At 28.1% G+C, this 24,665-nt stretch overlaps 2 protein-coding genes across 2 annotated transcripts; both read left to right on the top strand.

Moving 5' to 3' along the window:
* Positions 1 to 157: 157 nt before the first annotated feature.
* On the top strand, positions 158 to 16,680 carry Pdk (pyruvate dehydrogenase kinase). The gene is made up of 8 exons (XM_083085218.1): positions 158 to 519; positions 13,584 to 13,791; positions 13,883 to 14,067; positions 14,176 to 14,340; positions 14,646 to 14,824; positions 14,985 to 15,209; positions 15,323 to 15,546; positions 15,632 to 16,680. Exons 1-7 carry the CDS (start codon positions 417 to 419, stop codon positions 15,509 to 15,511), a joined length of 1,254 nt encoding a protein of 417 aa, XP_082941344.1. The 5' UTR covers positions 158 to 416; the 3' UTR covers positions 15,512 to 15,546; positions 15,632 to 16,680.
* A 1,143-nt stretch (positions 16,681 to 17,823) lies between these two features.
* LOC145963366 (zinc carboxypeptidase-like) lies at positions 17,824 to 23,014 on the top strand. Its single transcript, XM_083085216.1, has 7 exons — positions 17,824 to 18,120; positions 20,402 to 20,549; positions 20,870 to 21,385; positions 21,474 to 21,561; positions 21,758 to 21,960; positions 22,383 to 22,467; positions 22,677 to 23,014. The coding sequence occupies exons 1-7, from the start codon at positions 17,960 to 17,962 to the stop codon at positions 22,877 to 22,879; spliced, it is 1,404 nt and encodes a 467-aa protein (XP_082941342.1). The 5' UTR covers positions 17,824 to 17,959; the 3' UTR covers positions 22,880 to 23,014.
* Positions 23,015 to 24,665: the final 1,651 nt, after the last annotated feature.

Raw genomic sequence — 24,665 nt, 5'->3', positions numbered from 1 at the left:
GTATGACACATCGATTATATTGCACTTGAAGGAAAGGAAAATTACACATATACAGTGAAACCCCGCCTGTGTGTTTCCCTGTCGCACGGAATAACTCGTACATCCGCGGTGCGCATGCGCGGCTGACGCGAGCCCACATATACCGCACCGCGCTCCGTCGAGTTCTCAGCACTCGTTGACGCGAGTCCCCGCGATTGTGTACGACAGTCAGCGATATCTTTTTATCCTCGTGTCTCGACTACCACTACTACGAAAGGCGAGAGAGACGAGTGCTATATACTACATTTTTTATACATTATCCACTGTGCGATAGAAGTCCACCTCTCCGGGCGCGAGTCTCTCTTCGACGTGCAACGGGTTACGGGATTTGGAGCTTCGAGCTTTGGGTTTAATGTGTAACAACAAGGCGATGCGAGATGAAGCTCACCCGGAACTGTTTCAGCAACATCGGCAAGATGTTGGACTTTTATTCGCAATTCAACCCTTCGCCGCTCTCGATAAAGCAATTCATCGATTTCGGTAAGTCCCTCCTTGTCCTCATCCTCGTCGTCGCGTTCGACGAGTACGTTCGCCTCTGACGTCAGCTCGGCCGCGGGTCAAGGCGTTTTATATCGCGTTTAGATTTTATACATCCCAATGTGTGCCTCGTATATCCGCTTCGCTCGTTACGTGAATTAAACGCGATTGACAGAGAAGTGTCTCAATTCCGGTCGACACGATGCGGCGTCCGCGAAAACTTTCGCATGTAGTAGTTTGTATGTGTGATATTCCGGTATCAATTATTTAACTTGAGGAGATTATTTAATTTTAGGAGAATTATTTATATTATTATATTCAAGAAATATCTTAGATTCTTTAAACATCAGAAAAATTATGGTGTATATTAAAATGTATTTCATAAAAAAATTTCATTAATATATGTATATTTCCTCTATGTTTATAACTTGTAAATAAAGTATGAAAAAAGAGTTTATGTCGATATAATGAAAATAAAATGTTTCATACGTGACACTGTTAAACATTTCATGACGATTCTATTTAAAAAATTGAAGAAAATATTATTTCTATACTTTTCGAAAATTATGAGCATTGACACATACATATTTGCCACATATGTATAATAAAAAGATTATATTGATATAGAAACATTTTTGGAATAAAATTACAAGAATTATGCACAATTAAAAATGTGCAAAAATATTAGAAATTTTCCAGTAATTGAAGACATTGAAAAATATTAATACATTATACATAGAGTGAATAGTTTGCATATTATAATTTTTGTTATTTCATGGACACATACAAATTGAAGTAATCGTGATACGTGACATTTCTCTCTCTATTTGATGTTGTAACACTATCATAATATGATATAAAGCATAGAATGTGTATGTGCATATATAATAATATGTATATATGCACAAACATATTGGAAAGTATTATATATGCATATATATACATATATACACATACATAACACTTTGCAATATTATGTTAATCTCCGATATTATATACATATAAACATAAAATACAAAATTAAGTTAACATATATGTATATTAAAGTATTTTTTATTTTGTGGAATACTCAAATATACATTTTTTTATAACAAAAACAAAATATTTCTCATTTAATGCATAGTTATATTTATAAATATTATATATAATAAATACAGACACATATATATATATATATATACAATTTTTGAATTAAAAAACCATATATACATATTGGTCTTAAATATAATTTTTAATAATTAATAATAATTTTGAAATAAATTTGTCTTTAATAATTAATAACAATATCTAACAACAATATCTAAAAAATTATGTATTATTCGTAAAGATATCATTTTTAATGAATAATATATATTATTTATAATTAATATCTATTTTTAATAATTAATAATTATCTATATTTTCTAATAATATATATTTATAATACATTATTAACGCATTTTATAAAGAACTCAAAGCCTTATATGAGTGTTCTACTGTATGATTCGTTATTGCATTTACGCGTTAATGATAACAATGACGTTATTATGCTAGCTGTTTTTTTTACACGCATAGCGTGCGGTTCAGTGATAAATTTATAATGCTTGAACACGTGCATATACTTGTATATGTAAGAACTGGTTCTCATTTCTCGGATCTCACGGGGAACTGATATTTCTTTCTTTCTCTTCTCCTTTTTATAAAAAGAAAACTGCGATTTTTGCCATGATGTTTCTTTATAATTATAAGAGTAGTCGATCTTTCTTTTATTTGCTGTGTTATATGTGTTTTTTGTCGATAAAGAGCGATAAGATGCGCTTGTGAGATGCAATTGTACGCATGAACAATTCAAATGAGTCTCTTCCTGTCGTGTCAGCAGTACGTTCAGAATCATTTACATATGATCGATATTTATTACTCGAGTCTGCTTTTTTCTGCGCGATCAAGAACGATATTATTCTAATTACAAAGTAATGGATGAAAATAGCAAATAAAATCTTGAGGAAAATTATTTAAATTAAAGATATCAATTCCTGGATTTTTCAAGATAATATAAAAATATTAAAAAATATAATTTGAAAAATGATTATTTGACATTAAAATTAGATAATTAAGTATGGTGAAAAGAATCTTGTTTCAGAATCATGGGAACGTGGGATAGACAGATCAGGTCATTCACTTTTGATCTCTTATTTCCAATGTACAAGTATGTTATATGTTTTGTCTAGCGGTTGTTCTTGTTTCAAAAACATCGTTAGACACCATGATTTAATGTCACAAACGTGTTTAAAGGAATCTTGTGCTTCAATAGAGTTCTTTGTAACATACTTTATAAAAGTCGTTTGCAGTCTATTAATTTTTGATATGATTTATGGAATAGTTATTGGTATATCAAGATTAATAGATCAAGAAGATATAATTATTTAATAATTAATTTAAGTCATTTTTATTAGAAACGTTTTGTAAAATACACACAAAGAGATTTGACGGGTCGCATATCTTTTAATAAAATTTTGAGAAAGATTTTCGCTTTCAACTTTATTATTGCGTGTTAAATAACATCAGATAATTGTAATTATGTAAATGCATCGCGATAACTTCCTGCCTCACCTTGTCCGCAGATTGTGTTTACCATTTCCTTTGTGCTATTCTTCAAGCGTGAATGCTGATGAATATCATGAGACACGCTTCGAAGCATACATCAAAATTATTTTTGGAACATGTAACATAATAACTAAATAATCCATTTAATTTCGATGCGAAGAAAAGTAGTGAATTGAAACAATAAATTTATCGAGATAATATGTTGAGCAAAAATCTATTCGAATAATTCTCTTAACCTGTGTTGCAAATCATAGATACACGGACAATACACGTTCACGTTCAAGGAACGTGCGCTCTTCGCTTCGTACAGAGTCAAGGTCACGATGTGTCATATACATTTGGAGAAAGCTACTCGATTTCAGGGTTGTTTCATTAGTAATATTCGATTGATCTTCCAACGTGGACTTAGACGCGAAAATAAAATAAGTACAAAAGCGCGATATCATCTTATATTTTGGAGTGTTGCCTACGCAAAGACTTGGCAAAGTCTGATAATACAAAAAGCAAGAGCGGATATAGATCTGGTGGAATTTGCACCCCGCATGGTATCGCTCTTGCAATTATACGCCCACACATTATCTCACTATATCTGCATTTCGCCAAAAATATGCACGTCACACGTCATTACCGCGAACTTTGTACCGCGAAATTGATACATTTTCATTCACAGGAGCAATGTACGACGCATATAGCGTGAATATGAAAATATAGAAATGTGAGCCAAGTAGAAAAGTAAATTTTGTGTAATTCTGTAGAAAATGTAAATTGAAGAAAATAAATGAAAAATTTATCGTGAATCGTAACTATTAAAGATTCTGTTTTTGAGGTAAATTGAAAATTTAATTAAAATTGCAAATATTAAATACTTATTTATTCATGAATATTATTTTAACATAAGGATTAATGATTTGTTTTACAGATAGAATAATACCCTAATTATGAATTGTTAATTATTCTACTGTAATTATTTATCACGTAATATACCTTTCGTTTTATTAACAAATATTTCATTTATGTATTTCATATATATATTTATTTTTTTATGTGTTTCATTATATATTTACGTTTTGTATTTACTTTATTTTTTCTATTTATGTTAGCGTATTAAATTTTTATTAGGCATTTTTGTTATGTAACAGGGCTAGAGATCATCAATGTTGCGAAACATACGTTATCATCACGTGCTACTTCGCACGATCATGATTTTTCATTACGCTACTGCGTTCTCGATCAATGACAAATCAAATTAAATATATATCTAAATACTTGATATATATTTAATACATGACATATATATGTAAGGCGTGATTAAGATTATTGAATGAATGAATACGCTGATTAAAATTAATAGGTACATATATTTCGTATACACGTGCGCGCGTACAACCTTAAATTATACCATTTGTCATTGAATACTTTATATTCAACCGATATGTGCTTAATATCTTTCATATATTCATCACATATTTTTAAATTGACTCATTTGTTTACTTCGAAATATTTTTTTTAAATATATGTGTGTGTGTGTGTGTGTGTGTGTGTGTGTGTGTGTGTGTGTGTGTGTGTGTGTGTATATATATATATATATATTTATTTATTTATTTATCTATTTATTTATTTTTGTTTCACAATTGTGTAAGGCAAGAAGAAGGATATTTTATTATTCGAAATGATCATTGAAAATTTCGACAGTGCTATTAGCCTTGTAGAATCGAGGTCAAAGCAATAAACAAAATCGACTTAAATCTGAAATCAGATGTTAGTTTTTAAAATCAAATCTCGAAGGAAAATGTGCTATAAATGTGTTATAATTTCTGAAATACACTTCGTATAAATGGAAAAATTAATATTGTCTTATAATTATGTTTTATGAATGTTAATAAAATGTTATTTTAATATTTAAATATTCTGAACTTTATAAAAAAGTTGTACATGTCGATAATAAAACATATTTAGCAACAAATTTGACTTTTTAAATATTAAATTAATCTAGTATAGTGGTTCTTACTTATATTTTTTGCGCTGATTTCAAATCTATTTGTAAAATTTACGTGGACAATAGGGTTTTTGACTAACATATATTTAGAATTTTAAAATATTAATTAATAGAGAATTATAATTTAAATTTCACATTATAATTTAAAATTAATTAATTATATTAATCATAACAAATGTTTTCGGAAAGTAAGATATTTTTCTAGGAATAATAAAAGTTATTTTCGTTAATCTGAAATATCTGATTTAATATGAAAGATTCTCAACCTATCTTATTCCTATTTTATTAAAAAAAATTATAGGATATTAAAATTATGTGATAAAATAATGTGCTATTTCCGTATTTATATAAATTAAAAATTTATTCTCTCGACTGAAAATGTATCGTTGCTACGAAGAATAAGATTGAGAAACACTTGTACATTGGATCTTCCTCTTGCAATGAGAGATGAGTGAGATAATGCGCAGCAAACAGTTGTTGAGTTTTATATTCATCTTGACTGACTTTAATGTATAAATTTTATTGCAATGCGTTAATGTCCAGTCAAAATAGCAGTGTTTATCACATTCATTTTCTGTTATCTCTTTACACATTATACTTTAAAATTTACATGTTATAGCTGTCAGCTTATGACAACCTGTCTCTTTCATTACGTACAAATTACATAGATTATCCATGGATTACTCGGTATCAATTATCTGTTGAGGTCTGTTTATGACTTTGCGTCAGCAACGTAGTTACACTTTTCATGGCTTTACACGTAATACTCTCTTATCGATTTTATTTTTATCATTTGCAAGGAACGCGTTTGACACGTATGGCGCACCTTGACCATATGTTGTCTACGTGCGAAAGTATGCTTCGTGCCGATAAGCATGTTTTTGTGCACATGTTTGGTTATGTTATCCTTTATCTACTAATACTCCGGTTTCTAGACTTCGTAGAAATAGAGACTGTTCATTGGAGTGGTTTTACCACATCCGCCAATGTTATGACTCCTAAAAAGTGCTCCATCATACGAATGATGTATCTCGTTGATCTAAGAATGCTAGTTTTATTTTACAATCTTCTATTATTAGGTCGCTGTTTGAAAAACAGCAAATTGATGTTGGCTCCCTACGAGAGAAATAATAAAAAATTTATTTAAATAATTTAATTGATAACACCGTAAATTAATATAGATGTACAATGTATGTACCTCGATGTTGTTTTTGTTTTGGTATATTTCATTTGAAAGGAAGAAACTGCTTTTTTATATAAAGTAATGCTTTTGGAAGTTTTTTGAAGAAACTGACTTTAATTCGTAAGAAGTTCATTGTGCGTATTATGCAATTATATATAATTTACACTTACTCGCATGATACGTCATCGACGTATTGCATAATCTACAAACTACGTACTATTCAAGTTTGCCTTTGTTTGTTTAATGACATATGTGGTTCTATAACTTAACAAGTTGTGATTACTACACATTATCGTATAAAATATGCGATTATATATTTTCCACGAACTTGTGCATAATTATAAATGTCTGGGGTAATATTAGATGTAATATTTAGATTAGCAACGTTTGCAATTTCGAAATATAAATTTTAAAGCGTTCGAAATACTTTCGTTATATATTAATAAAATAGTTAGTAAATACTTGATAATATTTCTATCTGGACACTTAAGTAAAATTTGATAAAATGAAATTAGAATTCAGGTATTCAAATTATTCGATTTATATTTTAACAACACTTGTAATTGCATCACATTACGCGCATTTTTCCGCAGCTAAAGAAGTACTATAACCAAACTATAAACCAAATTTTATTTTTTTCATTTTATCTTGTATTATTCCAAACATAAAATTTGAGGACTGCTCAAAAGATTAGTTTTGCGAGAATATAGTTGTTTATGTAACATTGGTTTTTTTAGTTTTCTAATAAATTCTCGAAAGAGAAATAAAGTGGAATGAAATGAAATTATATATGAAATTAAATATAATGAAAAATAAATCAGTTAAAATAAAAAATTAAAAGAAGTCAGAGATGGTAAATATTAATTGCCTCAATCACAAATAAATTCTAAGATCTGAAATTGCACTTACAATTTAAAAGTTATTAATTCTTACATTACGCAGTTTCATTGTACGTATATACATGTTGCAGCAATTTTATTTGTAATCATTTCATACACTGTTTGTATCGAAAATTATACGCTAAAGAAGCAGTTAAATACGTTTAATAAATACCTAAATACATTTAATAAATTTTTCATAGAAACGTTTGTTTTGAAGGAACAAAGTTATTTTTATTTTTAATCGCACTTGATAGTTGAATAACAACGAATTTCAATTATCGTCTTTTCATGAAGTGACTTTTGGAACGTAATAGGGTAAAAAGTTATGATATTAATATTATCTTCTCTATAAGCAATTACTTATCGGTGCTATTAATATTTTAATGTCATATAGATATACGATAGATACAGAAAAAGTAAATTTTTATAATGATCGAAAAACAAATATGAGAGTTTACATCTTGAAAATATTTTTATTTTACATATTAGAATATTTATTTTATAATCTTCTTTTAACTTTCTACATACGTTTATACTCAATATTTTAAATATATTTTAATAATAAATTTTAATAATAAATATATATAAACAAATATATATTTATTATTAGTTATATATACAGGGTGTTCCTAAAAGGTCTCGTCAAACTTTAACCATAGATGCTATGTATCAAAACAAAGCAAAATGTCCATATAAACATGGGTCCGGAAATGCCCTCCTTCTGAGATAACACAGGGTGAAGTCACGTATCTTCATAGGCCTATTTGGCTCAATCACTAAATCCTCTGGACTTTTTCGTTTGGGGATACCTCAAGAGTTTTGTTTATGCTACACCAGTTCCTGATCGACAGGCTCTGCGCGATCGTATTGTTGATGGGTGTAACACAATTTGGGGTACTCCCGGAATTCTCGAACATGTTCGACAATCCATGGTGCGACGCTGTGGAGCGTGCATTGCTGCTCATGGTGGCCACTTTGAACATCTTATCTGATGCAAATCATTACTACAGTGATTGAGCCAAATAGGCCTATGAAGATACGTGACTTCACCCTGTGTTATCTCAGAAGGGGGGCATTTCCGGACCCATGTTTATATGGGCATTTTGCTTTGTTTTGATACGTAGCATGGTTAAAGTTTGACGAGACCTTTTAGGAACACCCTGTATATAGATGCGTGTATGTACGTGTGTATGTTATAAATAATTAGATTTCAATTGTAATGCAATTTTTATGCAATTGAACGGTGCAAATATCGGTGTTAATATATGCGTATGATACATAGTCTCTGGAAATAGAAAGATATATTATAGTGTAAGCATTTACCATTTTAAAAAGTCACTAACAAACACGATAAGTTTTAATTTTATGTGCGTTATTATATGTCTAAATGTTAATACAGTGTGAAAATAAAATGAATCAACTTTTGAAATGAATCACTATCTATTAGTATGAAAAACTGATTAGTAGACTTGTTTAAATACGACCTTGTTTAAATACGACATTTTAAAATACGACTTAGATAGTTAACACATATACTTGTGAATATAATTTATTCAAAATGTAAATTTACTTTTTTATCTATAATAAATAATTTTGCAACAAAATATTATGTAATACTTGTGAATGTAATTCTTTTTATACAGCAAATGAAATTTTTTATTTTCATTTTAATATTTTATTGAAACTAGAGCTATTAAAATTTATTATAATTAAAGAGAAATGTAGATGTAAATTTATAATTTTTTAAAACTAAATGTAGTTGATAAATTAGAAATAGATTTATATTTATTTTAATTACACTTTCTATATGTGCGTTTAAAACAAAAGATAATAAAATATACTTAGATCTTGGAAGAAAAAGGAGAAAAGGAGCGTAATGCAAGAAGTGCGATTAAAACGAGTAAATCTCACATGCATTTCTTGCAAATTATATTCCTCTGCGTCATTGAGTAAAAGAAGCCAATTTATAGATTTGCTAGAATGCGGCCAATTATAGGTACGAGTATCAGGAACGAAATTCAAAGTCCAGAAAGCTTGTTCATTTTCAGTTTTGCCGTCATACATCCGGTAAACAAATGATTTTATTTGACGTCACCCTATATCTCTATTAGATAAATTCTTGGATGCGTGGCTTTTTTCGTACACTACCCTGAAATCTCGTCACTGACATGTATTACTCGGTGAAGAAACGATTGAGATCAAATTCCAAATTATTTTTTTGTTTGGATGAAGTCTCTCGTTATCGAAATAATTCAGTGAATTGATCATACAAAATGTGAGTGTAATAACAAAAAATTAAATTCTTCAATCTTATTACTTTTATCTTTTATTTACTGGTATCTTTACTCTTCTTGACTTCAAATAACAATAATCTCTTTAGATAAAAAACTATCCGCGTTTCTTTCGTTAAAAGTATGTTAAGAAGATAAAACTTCTTTGAGCTGATCTCTTTCTCTTAATCTCTCTTTTGTTTATCTTACTTTATCTATATTTATATGTATACATATCGTTCTTGAAGTATCTTTTGTCAGTTTAAATCGAATAATTATGTATGATAGCAATATCCATATAGTGCGTTTAATGATTGCTACTTCCATTCGGACAAAATAACATTCTTATCTGCTTATGCTTGACATGCCATACCATGATGATTCAGAATGAAAAACTGTGAGATATTTCTTTCGCTCTTTGTAAGGGGATTATTCTATTTATCAATTGACAAAGAACCCGCCGTCATCGTTGATACTTTGAAACAAATAATATTTTCGAACAAAGCAGAATCTGCGGATAATAGCGCAGCTATGTGTTTATTTGCACGAGATAAACGTTTAGGCATATTTCAATATGCTAATTTATGAGAGCAATGCCCTTGCGTGCTACTTTCAGTATGCCTGATATGTCTGCTGAATTCTTCATAACTCAATAATCTTTTAAAGTTGAACATATTATCACTTGCTTTTATCACTTATTTTTATCGAAGATTCGTTTATTTTTATGTAACAAATACAATAATAATATTTACATTTTACTTATGTAAAATAACAGTGAATTCGATCATAATAAAATTATTTAAATCCAAAGCAATAGAAATCACATAAATAAATTTATCTCAAGCTTTATAATTAGAAAATATAAGTCTATGTAGTTATTTTAAATATTTCTTATTATTAAGATTTGTAAGATTTATAAGAATAATATTTTTTTAAGACGCTTATAATTAGATCAGAAAAGTTTAGCTGTATTTGATATATTAGTTTAGTAATTTATGTACATTTAATTTAGAATATATACACAATAAATATGTATAAGTAATGAAAATTAAATTAAATATTTAATATCAAATTAAAAATAATATACTAAAATAATATACTATGATAGAAATAGCTTCGCGATACGAGAAATTTCATTATCTATCGATGTAAATAGTGTTAAGATTAGATCACAATAAATTTCATTATCTGTCGATGAAACGTTACGATTAGGTCACAATAAACAATAAACAGATGCTACAGAATTTCTCGCTTATCCATTTTCACATTATTAAATGAAGTTTTAGATAAAAGTTCCAGGCGCTTTAATGATGGTCCATTCAATCTGCGTTTGGTAGATAAAGGCGTTCAATTTTCCAGCAATTTCCCAGCAATTTCCCAGCTGGCCGCTTCTAAAATTGAATCACGATTGTCGCAATTCTCCTCAGAAAATTAATGAGGATGTAATTCCGTTTGAACCCACGAGCGTTTGCGACACGCTCGACAATACGAAATTTGTTGCAAAGATCGCGCAACGATATGAAATGTATCATTGTCTTGTAACGTCACGTGTTTGTTTGTTCAAATAGAATCTATTTGTAATTAGATTTGTACAGAATGTGCAGCAGAACTGTTGCATGCGCGTGTAAATCCAATGTAATTATACAATGTAAATGGAGCCTTGCCGACAAGGCGAATCCTCGCTATTGAGAGAATGACGCAATGTTTCCGTCTTATTAAGGCTGATTAAAATTGCGCAGAAACACACAGTTATCGTCATTGACTTTTTGATGTTCTCAACTTTTACATTGATTACATGTCGCGTGATAAATAATCATTTCTCAAACAGAGAATCGATGAACTATTATCTAATATTTTTTGGTAGTGTTCTTAAACCAAAGTTTATGGGAAAATACGAGGAACTTCTCTTATTTACAAAAATAAATATTAACTTCCTATGTTTTTCAGTTGAAAAATAATAAATTTAATAAACAAGTTGTTAAAAATTATTGAAAGTTATGGTAAATTTTATTTATTTGCAGAAAATAAATATAAATTATATCTTTTACATGTACAATTTTTTTCTATATTAGCTTGCTTTTTTAGGATAATTACTAGTTGCAAAATTATCGAATTAATAGCTTAAAGGTCTAAAGATTAATAGCTTAAAGGTCTATGATTTAAAATTCTATCTGATGTCTGATCAACAAATATTTTATTAATGAGTATAAAGTACACTTTCGTTTTCATTTTACACGTCTTTCTGATATTTATTATGTACTATGTAACATTCAAACATTTTGCGCGCTAAGATGCCAAATAATAATTTTTCAGATTTGCTATCCCAAGTAACAATGTCTCGCGTTGCATGCTCACGAGGTCGAGGTTTATTTTCAGAGTATACTGCTGTAGACACCCGGGAACATGTCTCAGAGAGAGGCGCATGTCTATGTAAATAATTGAATTTTCATTCCGACGAGAAGATAAGGGATGTTACGATCGATTTATCGATGACGTCTACTCGAGCGTGCAGATATCAAATATTTTATAAATGATCGATAAACATTCCTATTACAATAATTTCCTATCAAACAATTTTCTATCTTTCACGTTTTTCAAAATATAAATATTTGTTACTTGTTAAGAAAATAATGTTTGACGATATCTAAGAATGCATATAATTTTTTAATAAAGGAAATTAAGTCTTAACAGAATTGAAGAAAAACCTTTAAAATAAAAAAGCCTTATTTTTTTAAATGAAGAGTTTATCTACTTATTCTAATAATTTGTAATTGAGTGGTAGAATATTTTTAGCGAATGCGCATGGAGTATCTTATATGCGAGTGCAATTCATATTTATCTATCATAGTGATCGCAACATATCATTAAATAGGTCAATATGATTGTTAGAAGATTTTTCGTTAAAAGGAAATTTGTATCAATTTTTTGGCATTACATAGATGATAAGATAATAATGTAATAACTTTTAAATGAATTTGTTTTGTATAGAATTTTCGGTAATATATTTTGCAACTTTTTATGCAAAATATTAAAATAAATAAATTAGATATATTTTAACATAATCTTAATTTATTAAAAATCGATATAAACTGTTAAGTTTTCGAGTTTCTTTGCATCGGAATATTTTTATATGTGTATCTACATGACTATAAAAAGCTATGTTAATTTTTCGTAAATTACTTTTTAGTAACAATTAATAATTGGTTAAAAACTGCCATAATTTAGTGATGAAAAACGGTATACATTCTTAATTCCTTATCTCATGATAACAATCTTTTATCAATTAATTAGTAAATAGATGAATGCTTCCGCCTTCCGCGTGTGCTCTGTTGCAATCATGACATGCAAATATTCGTAAATTTTATCTCTCAGTTTTTCTTTCTCGATTATATTAAACTATAAAGTGAAAACTCAACGTACAAATATTTTATATTTGAGATAAAGATTTTTCAATTTAGAATTATGTCTCTGATATTATTGCTTGTTGTATATAAAAGTTTACATTATAATATTCTTGTTGAAAATTTTAAATACATATTAAATTGTGCATTATTTAGACCTTTTGTTTTCCTGCGAGATAGATTATTCAAATATAATATATACTTTTTCGAAAGACATTTATCAATTATTTATACGGTTGATGACAACTGTAAAAGTTTCACTAAATTTACAGATTAATTTTCTGTTGATCTTATACTGTAGCGATAACGCGATAATGAGTTATCATTTTTTCTCTTCTGGAAGACATTTCTTAATCCTTGCAACAAATATGTATTTTGTGTCTGGCAGACGAAAAAAAATAATAATAGAATAAAACCTATGTTCATGAATATTGCAATTGTATAACTGTCATCATTTTAATGGCTGTTTAACGTCAGCACGTTACGGGCAAATCTATCAAGTAACAGAGAAAGATTAAACAGTAGAAAAGAAGATAAAAAAAAAATGAAATATATGATTGCTAAAGTTTATTTCTCGTATGCGTTTGCGTGAATTAAGATGTCTAGAATTTATTTTTATATTTGTTAGAAATAAAATTATCTGTTAAAGTTTTCCGATACCTGGATCAATAAAATTGACTTGATTAAAACCCTACTTTATCATATTGATAATTAAGCTTACGAGTATATAATTATATCGTATATATTTTTCAGGTCTAAGTGCCTGCGAAAGGAAATCTTTCATATTCCTGAGGAAAGAATTGCCGGTTCGGCTCGCTAATATTATGAAAGAGATTCATTTGCTGCCGGACAATCTGCTGAAGATGCCTAGTGTGGGTATTGTTAATAACTTATATGCCACTTCCTTCGAGGAAATAATACACTTCGAGAAAGTTGAAGTCAGTGATACTACTTTAGACAAGTGAGTGTGCCAATTAAGCATTTGGGCGAATTGCGATGTTTGTTGAGAGAAGATCGATTTTACGAATTCTTCGATATGAATCTTTTTATAGATTTTGTCAAGCTCTGATAAAAATCCGGAATAGACACACCGATGTCGTTCAAACTATGGCGCAAGGCGTTCTGGAGCTGAAGGAGTCTCACGACGTGGATATTCAGACTGAAAACAGCATACAGTATTTTCTGGACAGATTTTTAATGTCCCGCATTTCCATTCGTATGTTAATCAATCAGCACAGTATGTATCGAATATTTCAATGCAATTAAATATTTAATGGAATTTAAGTGTAAATCAAGTATCAGTATTTTATTAATGTTTAGTTTTGTTTGCGTTCTGTGTTTTTAGCACTCCTTTTTGGTGGGCAATTGAATGGGCACAGTAGACATGTAGGATGTATAGATCCATCTTGTGACGTGATCGGCGTTATTAAGGACGCTTATGAGAATGCACGATTTTTATGCGATCAATATTATCTGGCTAGTCCAGAATTAATAGTCAAACAGCATAATGGCAAGTTTAAACATTATTGATTGTATTAGCATAAGTAAATAATTTTATATGATATATGATATAGGACATATGAACAATTTTTCTATAAAAAATATATAATATAAATTGTGTTATATTCATCCATTATTATCTTTATTATTTTTATACATATATTAATTGTGTGTATAAAAACAAAAAGAGAGAATTATATCTGTACGTTCGACTTGTTATATTTTTATTATATGATTAAAAATTGATAATGAATAATAGATCGAATTCTGGTTGTATATTGTATAATATAATTGCCGTGCATTTCGTTTTTCCAGAGCTTGACCGTAGTAATGAAATTAGAATCATTTATGTGCCGAGTCATTTATATCATATGTTATTCGAGCTCTTCAAGAACAGCATGCGAGCCGTGATGGAGTATCAGGGATCGGATTCGGACAATTATCCGCCGCTCGAGGTTTTGTTGGTGTGCGGTAAAGAGGATATTTGTGTCAAGGTACGACAGAGAGAAAGAGAGAGAAAGACAGAGAGAATTTCAATTTTTACAATTTCAATTTTTAAAATATAATATGGTAGATATAATAAATGATTAGACTACAATAAGTAATAATTTATATTTTATGATTATTAATTTATATTTTATCCGCTTCCTTTAGATATCCGATAGAGGTGGTGGCATTCCTCGTTCACAAATGGACGATTTATTTAAATATATGTATAGTACCGCCCCACAGCCGAGCAAATCGGATGCTCACACAGTACCGCTAGCAGGATACGGTTACGGTTTGCCATTGTCTCGGCTCTATGCCAGGTATTTACACGGTGACATCGTGCTACTTAGTTGTGAAGGTTATGGAACAGACGCTATCATCTATCTGAAGGTAATACTCGAAAATCCTCGCAAAAATTTATAAAAATACATTTAATGATAGTTGTTATAGCTTTATATTTTATTTATAAGCGATGTATGAAATACGAAAGTTTTTATCTTCAGGCATTATCTACCGAGGCGAACGAGTTATTGCCAATATTTAACAAGACTTCATCAAGGTTTTACCGCATGCCGATACCCACTGCGGATTGGAGCAGTCAATGTGGTGGTGGGATGGCGACAAGACAACTTACAATGAGTCACGCTCAGGGTCACAGGCTTCCCCATGGAATGGAAATCACTCATTTATAGCAGAACGCGATCGATGCGGATCAGGAAACGATTGGGTAATAATTTGTAATACAGAGACATATATTCTCATAATTTTTCTGCTTATTTTTAATAGACTAAATTAAATTATTTTTTTTCTAGGGAACTCGGAAAGATTTTTTGACTGCAAGTTGAAAAGTATGCTTTAACAGGAAAGCTAGATCTGCATTTGAAATTAGGACTCAAATGTTGAAGAAATATTCTTTATAAATATAAGAAACAATTAGTTATTAGATGTATAAAATATTATATTGGCCAGAAATAACATTGATAATCTTCCTTGTGCCGCAATTGCATTACATATCAAATTAATTATACAGACAATTGAGATTTTTTTTCAACACCTTTTCTGACACAAGCATAGAATTATTCACTACGTTTTTAGGGGAAACATTTTCACAGGGTTTATTCGAGCTGAATAAGAAAAAAAATATTTTGACAAATTTCAAAGGAATGAATGATTTTAAATGAAGCATTGCGTCTAAATGATTGGATTGTGATTGTAATATTAGATTTTGTAACGAAGTGTATTTGATCTTCTCATTAATTATATTGCAAAAATCAAAGAGCATTTCAATTTGTAAGGAAGCATTTTTGTTACAATAATAAGCAGAGTATAATTTGTAATCTCCAATAATACATCCTAGATCATATATTCTGAATTCATAAAAATTATTTGACAAACTTATTATTATTATAATTATTTGACAATTATTTGACATATTAACGAACGATAATGTTGATACTACAGATAATGATCTGATTAATAATATAAATAAATGTAAAAAATTATGATTTCTTTTTGAAAAGGAATGTAAAATATATACAATGTTGTATAATATATAGACAAAGTACACAAAAAGAAGAAAAATTAATATTCTTTTATTTTTCTTTCTTCTCTATTTTGTTTCTTTCTTATGTTATCAAATTATGTTCTAACAATAAGAAAGATTCTTTATATATTGAATATATTTAGAATGTGATCTAGGAAAAATAGGATTTATTTCCGAGTTTGAGAATTGATGTGTAACAAACTGCAGACTGTGATGTAGCCTGAAATTTTGATTTAGCTAGTAAACAATTATATTATATTAGTGTGCACAAGGTGTGTATCGTGTATGTAGTAAATTATAATTTTACTGTTGCTACTATACCGTTGTTTCGAATGATTATAATAGTGACTGAAGAAAAACTACTCTCTATTTCTCAGAAAGTATTTGATGCTATATAAAAAAATTTACAGCTGGCAAACTAGCTGTATACAATATATTTTTTAATTACAATTTATATGAACAGATTATTTTTAAACGAATTAGAGTTGTTTCTTCACAAAGAAATCTTTTGGCATAGATTTAACGTTCCAAAATCTGTGTATATCTATGTATCTCATTATACTTATTTATTTTAATTATTTTAATAATATTATGTTTTTTTTTTATAGTAGCACACTTTAACATGATATAAGAAAACTTGTAATCTATTCATTTTCATTGAATACTCTTGGAAAAATAATAATTTCTTAATTGTCTTAAAAATATCAATTCTTTATATACTATATATATATTTTAGAAAAATATGATATACCAATATATTTATACGTATATATGTTTTTCTTCTAAAATCATGATTTTTTAATTGATTCTTGTTTCATTATAAAAGTTTTTCACTTAATTACACAGAAAACAATTAATTTGTAAGTTTATAATGTTATGCTGGAAGAAGAATGTTGTAATGTTGATAAATGAATCAGAATTATGAATGCTATGTACGTTTTCTACGATGCTGCAACTTTTCAGACGTAATTTTGAAGATGTAGATCAAAACGTTCCTAATTAAACTAGTGTGTCAAGCAAAGCGTACCGCGTGCATAATGCATATATTTCGAGAGATCATAATATCGATAATTTGTATAGAAGCCATTTTTTCTGAATAATTATAAAGAAATATATATATATATACACACACATATATATAAGCCGTTTTTTCTGATTAATTATAAAGAGAAATGTGTATACTATATACACATTTCTTTATATTTATTCAAAAAAACGGCTTCTATACAAATTATCGACATTATGAATGTTATGTTACACAAATAATTAAATATGTAAATTTTTTGTTGTTACTTATATATAGACTTATATTCATACGCGCGACATGAAGATCTTGTAAAGCATTGTTAATAAATACGTCGCAACAAATGTAAAATGCGTACAGGTTATTTTAAATTGTGAAATAGAGGTCAACCTAATCTAATCCGAGCGCAAGTTTAATTGCAATTTTTAACTAATTCTTAGCACAGTATCCTCAGTACGCTCTGATAGGGACCCGCATGTTATCAAGATAAATGTAGAACATTTTGTAGCATGCTGACTGTTCACTCAGTCAACTGTTCATTATCTTTTTAGAGAAAAAAAATTTATTTTGCACATGCAAATTAACACATATATTCTGTTACTTCGCATGTATCTCACGTATATTATAATTCTAGATAATCGCGCATATAAAAGTCGAAAGGTGGATAATCAGAGACATTTAACGTATTTCATGAAGCCTATACAGGTCGCATCCAGCAAACTACTGTCATTTAAGCAAGTATAAGTACAAATTTTAATTTTTTGTTATATAAGTTTAATTAATTAATAAAAATTTCTAGCATCTAAATTATCGAAATAAAAAATAATACATTGTGTTTTATTTTTATTTATTTATTTTCCCTAAATGATTACATAAAATTGATTACTGATTAAATTCATTACAACGCCGAAACATGCGAGTTATTTATTAATATAATGATTATATAAATATTTATTTATATAGAAAAATTTAAGAATGCAAATATCATGCGAATAAAGATAAAACACTGATTGTGATTTTGTAATTGATGCACTGTTTGTATCGGTCAAGATATATGAAATTCTTTCTGCAATATATTTGGAGAAATATATGAGAAATTCTGTTTTGATTTTAATCTATAATTAGATGACAAGATAATTTTATCGATTTTAATTATTTGCACAGATTAACTATCACCGAATGCGCGACGCGATTAAAAACGACGCTATCGCAATCATGCTATAGTTAATCAATGGAACATTTCTGATAAGATGATAAAATTGATAGTGCATTTAAAAATATATAAATTCATATGATAATTATGCGTAAAATTCTAAAGTGCAATTTTTATATTCCTAACAAAATGATTAAATTAAATTGCTTTATATTAAAAAAAATCAGAGATATGGCTTAATGGCCATTTAGATTTAGATAATTTACTTAGTAAATACAAAAAGAAGTACATTATTTATAATAAATATAGAAAAACTGTTTATTAAAATTATTTTATATAATATTTTATATATGGAATAATGCGTATAAACATAAGCAAAGATTCAATAATTATTTGATAATAATTGATTTGACACTTATTTTACGTACATATCTTGCAAGCATCTATGTTATACTAAATATGATTAAATCCACGTTGAGACCGAATTGTATAATTTTTATAAATTTATATATTATTTTTATATTTATTGAAGAGCAGAAATTTGGATTATCCATATTTTAGATCAATTCTTCTTCTTGAATATATATATATATATTTTTTTTTTGCGATGTTAAAGGTATTTATATTTTGAATCAAACAAAACAAATTTCTATTTTAAAAATAATTTGTAAAATACGCAATGTATAATAACATCTAGATTTAAATTATAAAAGAATATATATCCACGCATTGTTTAAATATCTAATAAAGCTGCTAGACGACTAATTGTGAAATCTCGATTTCTGGTCAAGAGTGCCACGTAGAATCAATTGATATCGCGCTGTTCTTGAAGTTAATCCGATGAGTGGTAAAACCCACATATAAAGTAAACGTAATCTTGTATTTGATTGATTGTTGTGATTTTTTTTGAAATCATGTTCTGATGTCTCGGTTGTTTGGTGCCGTGTGCATTTAGTGTTTAAATACAATGACTGAAACAGAGCGACGATCATAAATATTTCTTGCAAAGGGTAAGCCAATTTTCTGGAAGAAAATATCCTAAATTAAATTAAATAACTAACGACAATAATTATCAACGATTGCAAATATTCTTGCAAAAACTGCGTATTATATTCACCGAAAAAATTGTATTCTTGAAATGTATACTTTATAAGTCCTCTTAATAAATATTCTTAATAAATAAGAATATATTCTTAATGAATAAGAATATATTCTTAATTTGCGACTTCTACGCCGCAACTCGATTTTCGTGTGCGCGATATGTTTCTTCATTTGCCGCTACGCGGCGACACCACTCTTAATTTTTCTTGTATTCAATATTTATCATGAAATGTATATAAAGGACTTGTATTAACGTAAGATCTAAAGTATATTTTTTTCCCTTAGCAGTGGCGCGAAAGAGAGGACGCTGCTCACACACAGGTTTTCTGTGTGCATTTGAGCCGCATCCTCTTTCTGACATCATTGTTTATCAGTTTAATTTCAAGCTGAATTAAAAATAATTTATTTAATAATCTGGATTCCTTGTTGGGATTCAGAATATTAAATAGATTATTTGAAATTAGGCGGAAAAAAACTTTTAGACCAATAATTAAATTTATTTGACTTCAGCAAAATTTATTAAATCTAAAGAAATATTTTTCTCTGTGTGTTAAGAATATCTCTTTAGAAGATTTTCCTCTTAACTTAAGAGGATCCTCTTGGCGCCTATTTTAGGTGGTATATTCTTAAGTTAAGAATACAATTTTTTCGGTGTTATAATTGAAAAAAATATTCGCGATAATTGTGGCTATTATGGATTAATAATCACAATAAAACTTTATTTTGCTCATTAAAAAATAAAAAAAACTGTGTTTCTTCAGAATCATTATGTGGAAGGCAATAGTGTTGTGCGCGATCCTGAGTCTGGCAATCGCCCAGAAAGCTAGATTCAATAATTACAAAGTCTTCAGGATTATTCCAACTACAGAGGCGCAGGTTGAAATTCTACGCGGATTGGAAGAAATTGGAGTGAGTAAATTTTTTTTCGCAAATGTCTAAATTACAGATGTGTGTATAGATTAAGTAATATATGCGTACAGAATTATATTTTTTTGAAGAAGTTGGAAGCAATGATTTTATTAATTTAGATTAGATTTAATATTAACTTAGACTAGATTAGATTTTATTTATCAGTTAATATTAATTTAAAATTAGTTTCATGAAATTTACGCAATTTGATCGAAAGTTACAAAATTCACAAAATCAAGAATAAGACTAATAATTAATTAAATAATGTTTGATAGTATTAAAATTAAATTTCAATATGTAAAATTGAATATTATTTACAGTTCTCTTTTTGGGAGGCACCGAGCTTTGTGGGCAGAAATGTGGATCTCATGGTAGCACCACACAAATTGCCCGATTTTTACGAAATAATGATTCAGCTCGGAGTACCCTATCACCTTCATATCCAGGATGTTCAGGCGCTCATAGATGAAACGACTCCTCTAAGTCGGTCGACATCGTTCGATTTCACTAACTATCATACTCTTGACGAAATTTACAAGAACCTAGATGATCTGGCAAAGCAGTATTCAAACAACGTGCAGGTTATCATAGGCGGCAAGACATATGAAGGACGTCAAATCAAGGGCGTCAAACTTTCCTTCCAGGCAAATAATCCTGGAATCTTCATCGAGGGTGGCATTCATGCCAGAGAATGGATCTCTCCGGCAACTGTCATGTTTATTCTGCATCAATTCTTGACCAGCAATAATACGGACGTCAGAAATCTGGCCGAGAGATATGATTGGTACATCTTCCCCTCGTTCAATCCCGACGGATATGTATACACACACACCACGGTAAACTATGTTTTTCGTGATATTATATAAGATTGTTTTTTTTTTTTTAAATTGAAATCATTTATGATATTCTATCAATCGTTTACAGGACCGAATGTGGAGGAAGACGCGTAAGTCGTATGGTCTTTTCTGTTTTGGCAGTGACCCCAATAGAAATTGGGATTACAGATGGAACAGTAAGTACTAGTATTCTTTTATTATAACAGAAGATTATAAAATGAATAAAATGTTATCTCTCTTAAGAGTTTAAAGATTGTTAAATATAATAAATATAATAACTCTGAAGAGAGTTCTAAAAATCCTTGAAAAACTCTTGAAATTAACATTAGTCCTGTATTTATTAATTAGATATTGATATTGTAATTTTGATAGCTGGAGGTGCCAGCAGCAATCCATGCTCCGAAACTTATGCTGGAAGTGAACCGTTTTCTGAAATAGAGACGAAGAGCCTGTCTGAATTCATCGAGTCCATAAAAAACAAATTTTACGCGTATATCTCTTTCCATAGTTACTCGCAGCTACTAATGTTTCCTTACGGCCATACAACAGATCATCTAGAGAATTACGACGAAGAAGTAAGGGATCTTTAATTGTACGATATTATGATTTTGAAAAAATCTTGAATAGAATATAAAAATAATATTTTTTATAAATTAATAAAATAATTATTATTTTTTTGTATCAAATCATTATTATTATTATATGTATATTAATAAGATAATATAAATTTCGCGTAAACTATCTAAATTATGAATCAATGTGAAAAGAATCGATTTTATATTTAAAACAAAGTATTTATTCTTCTTACGGATTGATCGAGATAAGTGATATTAATAGTAGAATGATTCAATTCAATATAAAATTTATGTCATATTTTTTTATAATTTTATATATCAATCAAAGTAAGTCTCAAAAATGTACTGTCAAGTGTAATCGTATCTTATCCCTGATAATCTCAGATTTAATAATAGGAATTTATGTGATTTTGTAATTTCAGTATGCTATCAGTTCTAAGGCAGTTGCAGCTCTCGCAAAGAAATATGGAACTAAGTATGAAACAGGAAATATTGCCGAAACGATCTGTAAGTAAAATAATATTAAATTATCTTAATTTCTTTAGTCCATATCGATTATATTTATCGATTATATTTAAACATTATTTAATTATATGAAGCGATTGTCAGTTTTCAAATATATTATATTAATTTAAATGTAAATATATACGTAATGTAATATATATGTAAATATATAAGTTCTAGATGCTAAAATAAATATATAAAACTATTTCTAGATGTGGCCACTGGAAGTACTTGTGATTACATAAAAGGCGTTTATCAAAAACAACTCTCCTTCTCTTATGAATTGCGTGATCAAGGTCGTTATGGTTTCATATTACCTCCAGAACAAATTATTCCAACTGGAGAAGAAACTTTGGATTCTCTTGTAGCCCTGTTTAAAGAAGCCGAAAAACATGGATTTCCTAAAGAGACTTAAAATTAGCTTAATTGATTGTAAATATAATATCCTTCATCGATAACATATTCTAAAAACTTACTGTATAAATTGCTGATTTTTATGGTATTATTTTATGAAATTGATGATAATAAATTTTGGTATTTCGATTTTTAATTATGTATGATGTTTTAAATTTCATTTTTTTGCGGCTTTATTATCACAAATAGTGAAATTATCAATATTTGAATTTGACTTGATTAGTTATCTTTGGAAGAAAATAAGCTTTTTTTTATAATATTGTGCTTATAGATATGTATTTTGCACGGTTAAAAAATTTAATATAATTTATTTATCACATTTATATCAGTTACTTGTTTGTTCAAATCAATTTCCTCGATTACAAGTGACGCGATTAAAACTGATGCTATTATGATAAATAGTTCACAAATCATGTATACAATAAAAATGGATAGATAGACGAAGATAATAATTTATTTACGCGAAAATAATTTACTTAAATTTATATCAAAATTCTCATGAAAATATAATTTAAATTAAAAATGACAAAATACATTGTGAGCTAATTTTTCTTATAATATTTTTTAAAAATAAATATGAGATTTATCTGGAAAAATATTTAAATGCTTATCTTACGGAAGTTATTCAATTTTTTTAGTACATTTACAAATGTAGTACGTATACATCTTTCTTATTTATTTAATTGTCGTATTTTGATTGCAATAATTGCCTTTTATACATACAATAAGAAGAATAAATTGAATAAGGAGGAATATATATTGGAAATAATTATTTTCTAACTTTAAGAATATTTTAAAACAAGTTAATCTCGCATATATATAGACACACACACACACACACACACACACACACACACACACACACACACACACACACACACACATAAACATTAGATTTTGAACACAAGCAAATATAAGCTTAATCATATAAACATTGTTCATATTTCGCCAGTGTCAGATGTGTTTCTTAGTTGCTCTATTTATATATTTGAATTTGATTGTTTGAAACGTCAATTTTTAAGAAAAATTTATTGAAAATGTATAATTTAAAAATAATCGTTATTTCTATTTTATAACATTTCGTGAGTTAATTTTGATAACAACTATTTTTGGTGTAATAAAATGTCTAGATTTGGAATAAAAAGGTATAATTATGATTATTCGTATTTAATAAAGAATTTTAATTTCTATAGAGTATTCTATAGAAAATAGTATGTCTAATATTTTATTTTAATTAATTTTAATTAGTTTTATTTTGATATCGTAAGAGTGAATTATTTAATTCATTATTTTTAAATGATTTTAACACATATTGAAAATCGTTACTTATTGTTTCGCATCTTTGATCGCTTTTATGTATATTAATCATATACAATTATAAGTATATACTTATATATATTATTCATATATAATTATAAGTATTACAAGAATATATAATATAATTATAAAATTAATCTGATAGACAAATAGGCTTCAATGTGATCATTTTTCGTTTAATTAAACAGCATTTCTTCTCTATTAATTTGGATCTATCGGTTATTGGCACTTATTGTTATTAGATTATGCATCATTTGTATTTAATATTTAAATTCAATAAATGCAATTTTGCCTCGAAAGATGTATTTGATTTTTGGTTCAAATTTTGAAAATTAAATTTTTAAGATAACAATATTATCGATGATTAAATTGTATATTAAAATACGTAGCATAAAATTAAAAAAATTATGTCTTGATAAGTGTAATTTAACAATTAATAAAAATTAATTTTATGTATTAAATTATGGAAA

The sequence above is a fragment of the Camponotus vicinus genome, unplaced genomic scaffold (genome assembly GCF_025532165.1).
Source record: "Camponotus vicinus isolate PSW18456_S1 unplaced genomic scaffold, iyCamVici1.0 SCAF_12, whole genome shotgun sequence".
NCBI lineage: Eukaryota > Metazoa > Arthropoda > Insecta > Hymenoptera > Formicidae > Camponotus > Camponotus vicinus.
This window is presented reverse-complemented; position numbering and strand designations above follow the sequence as displayed.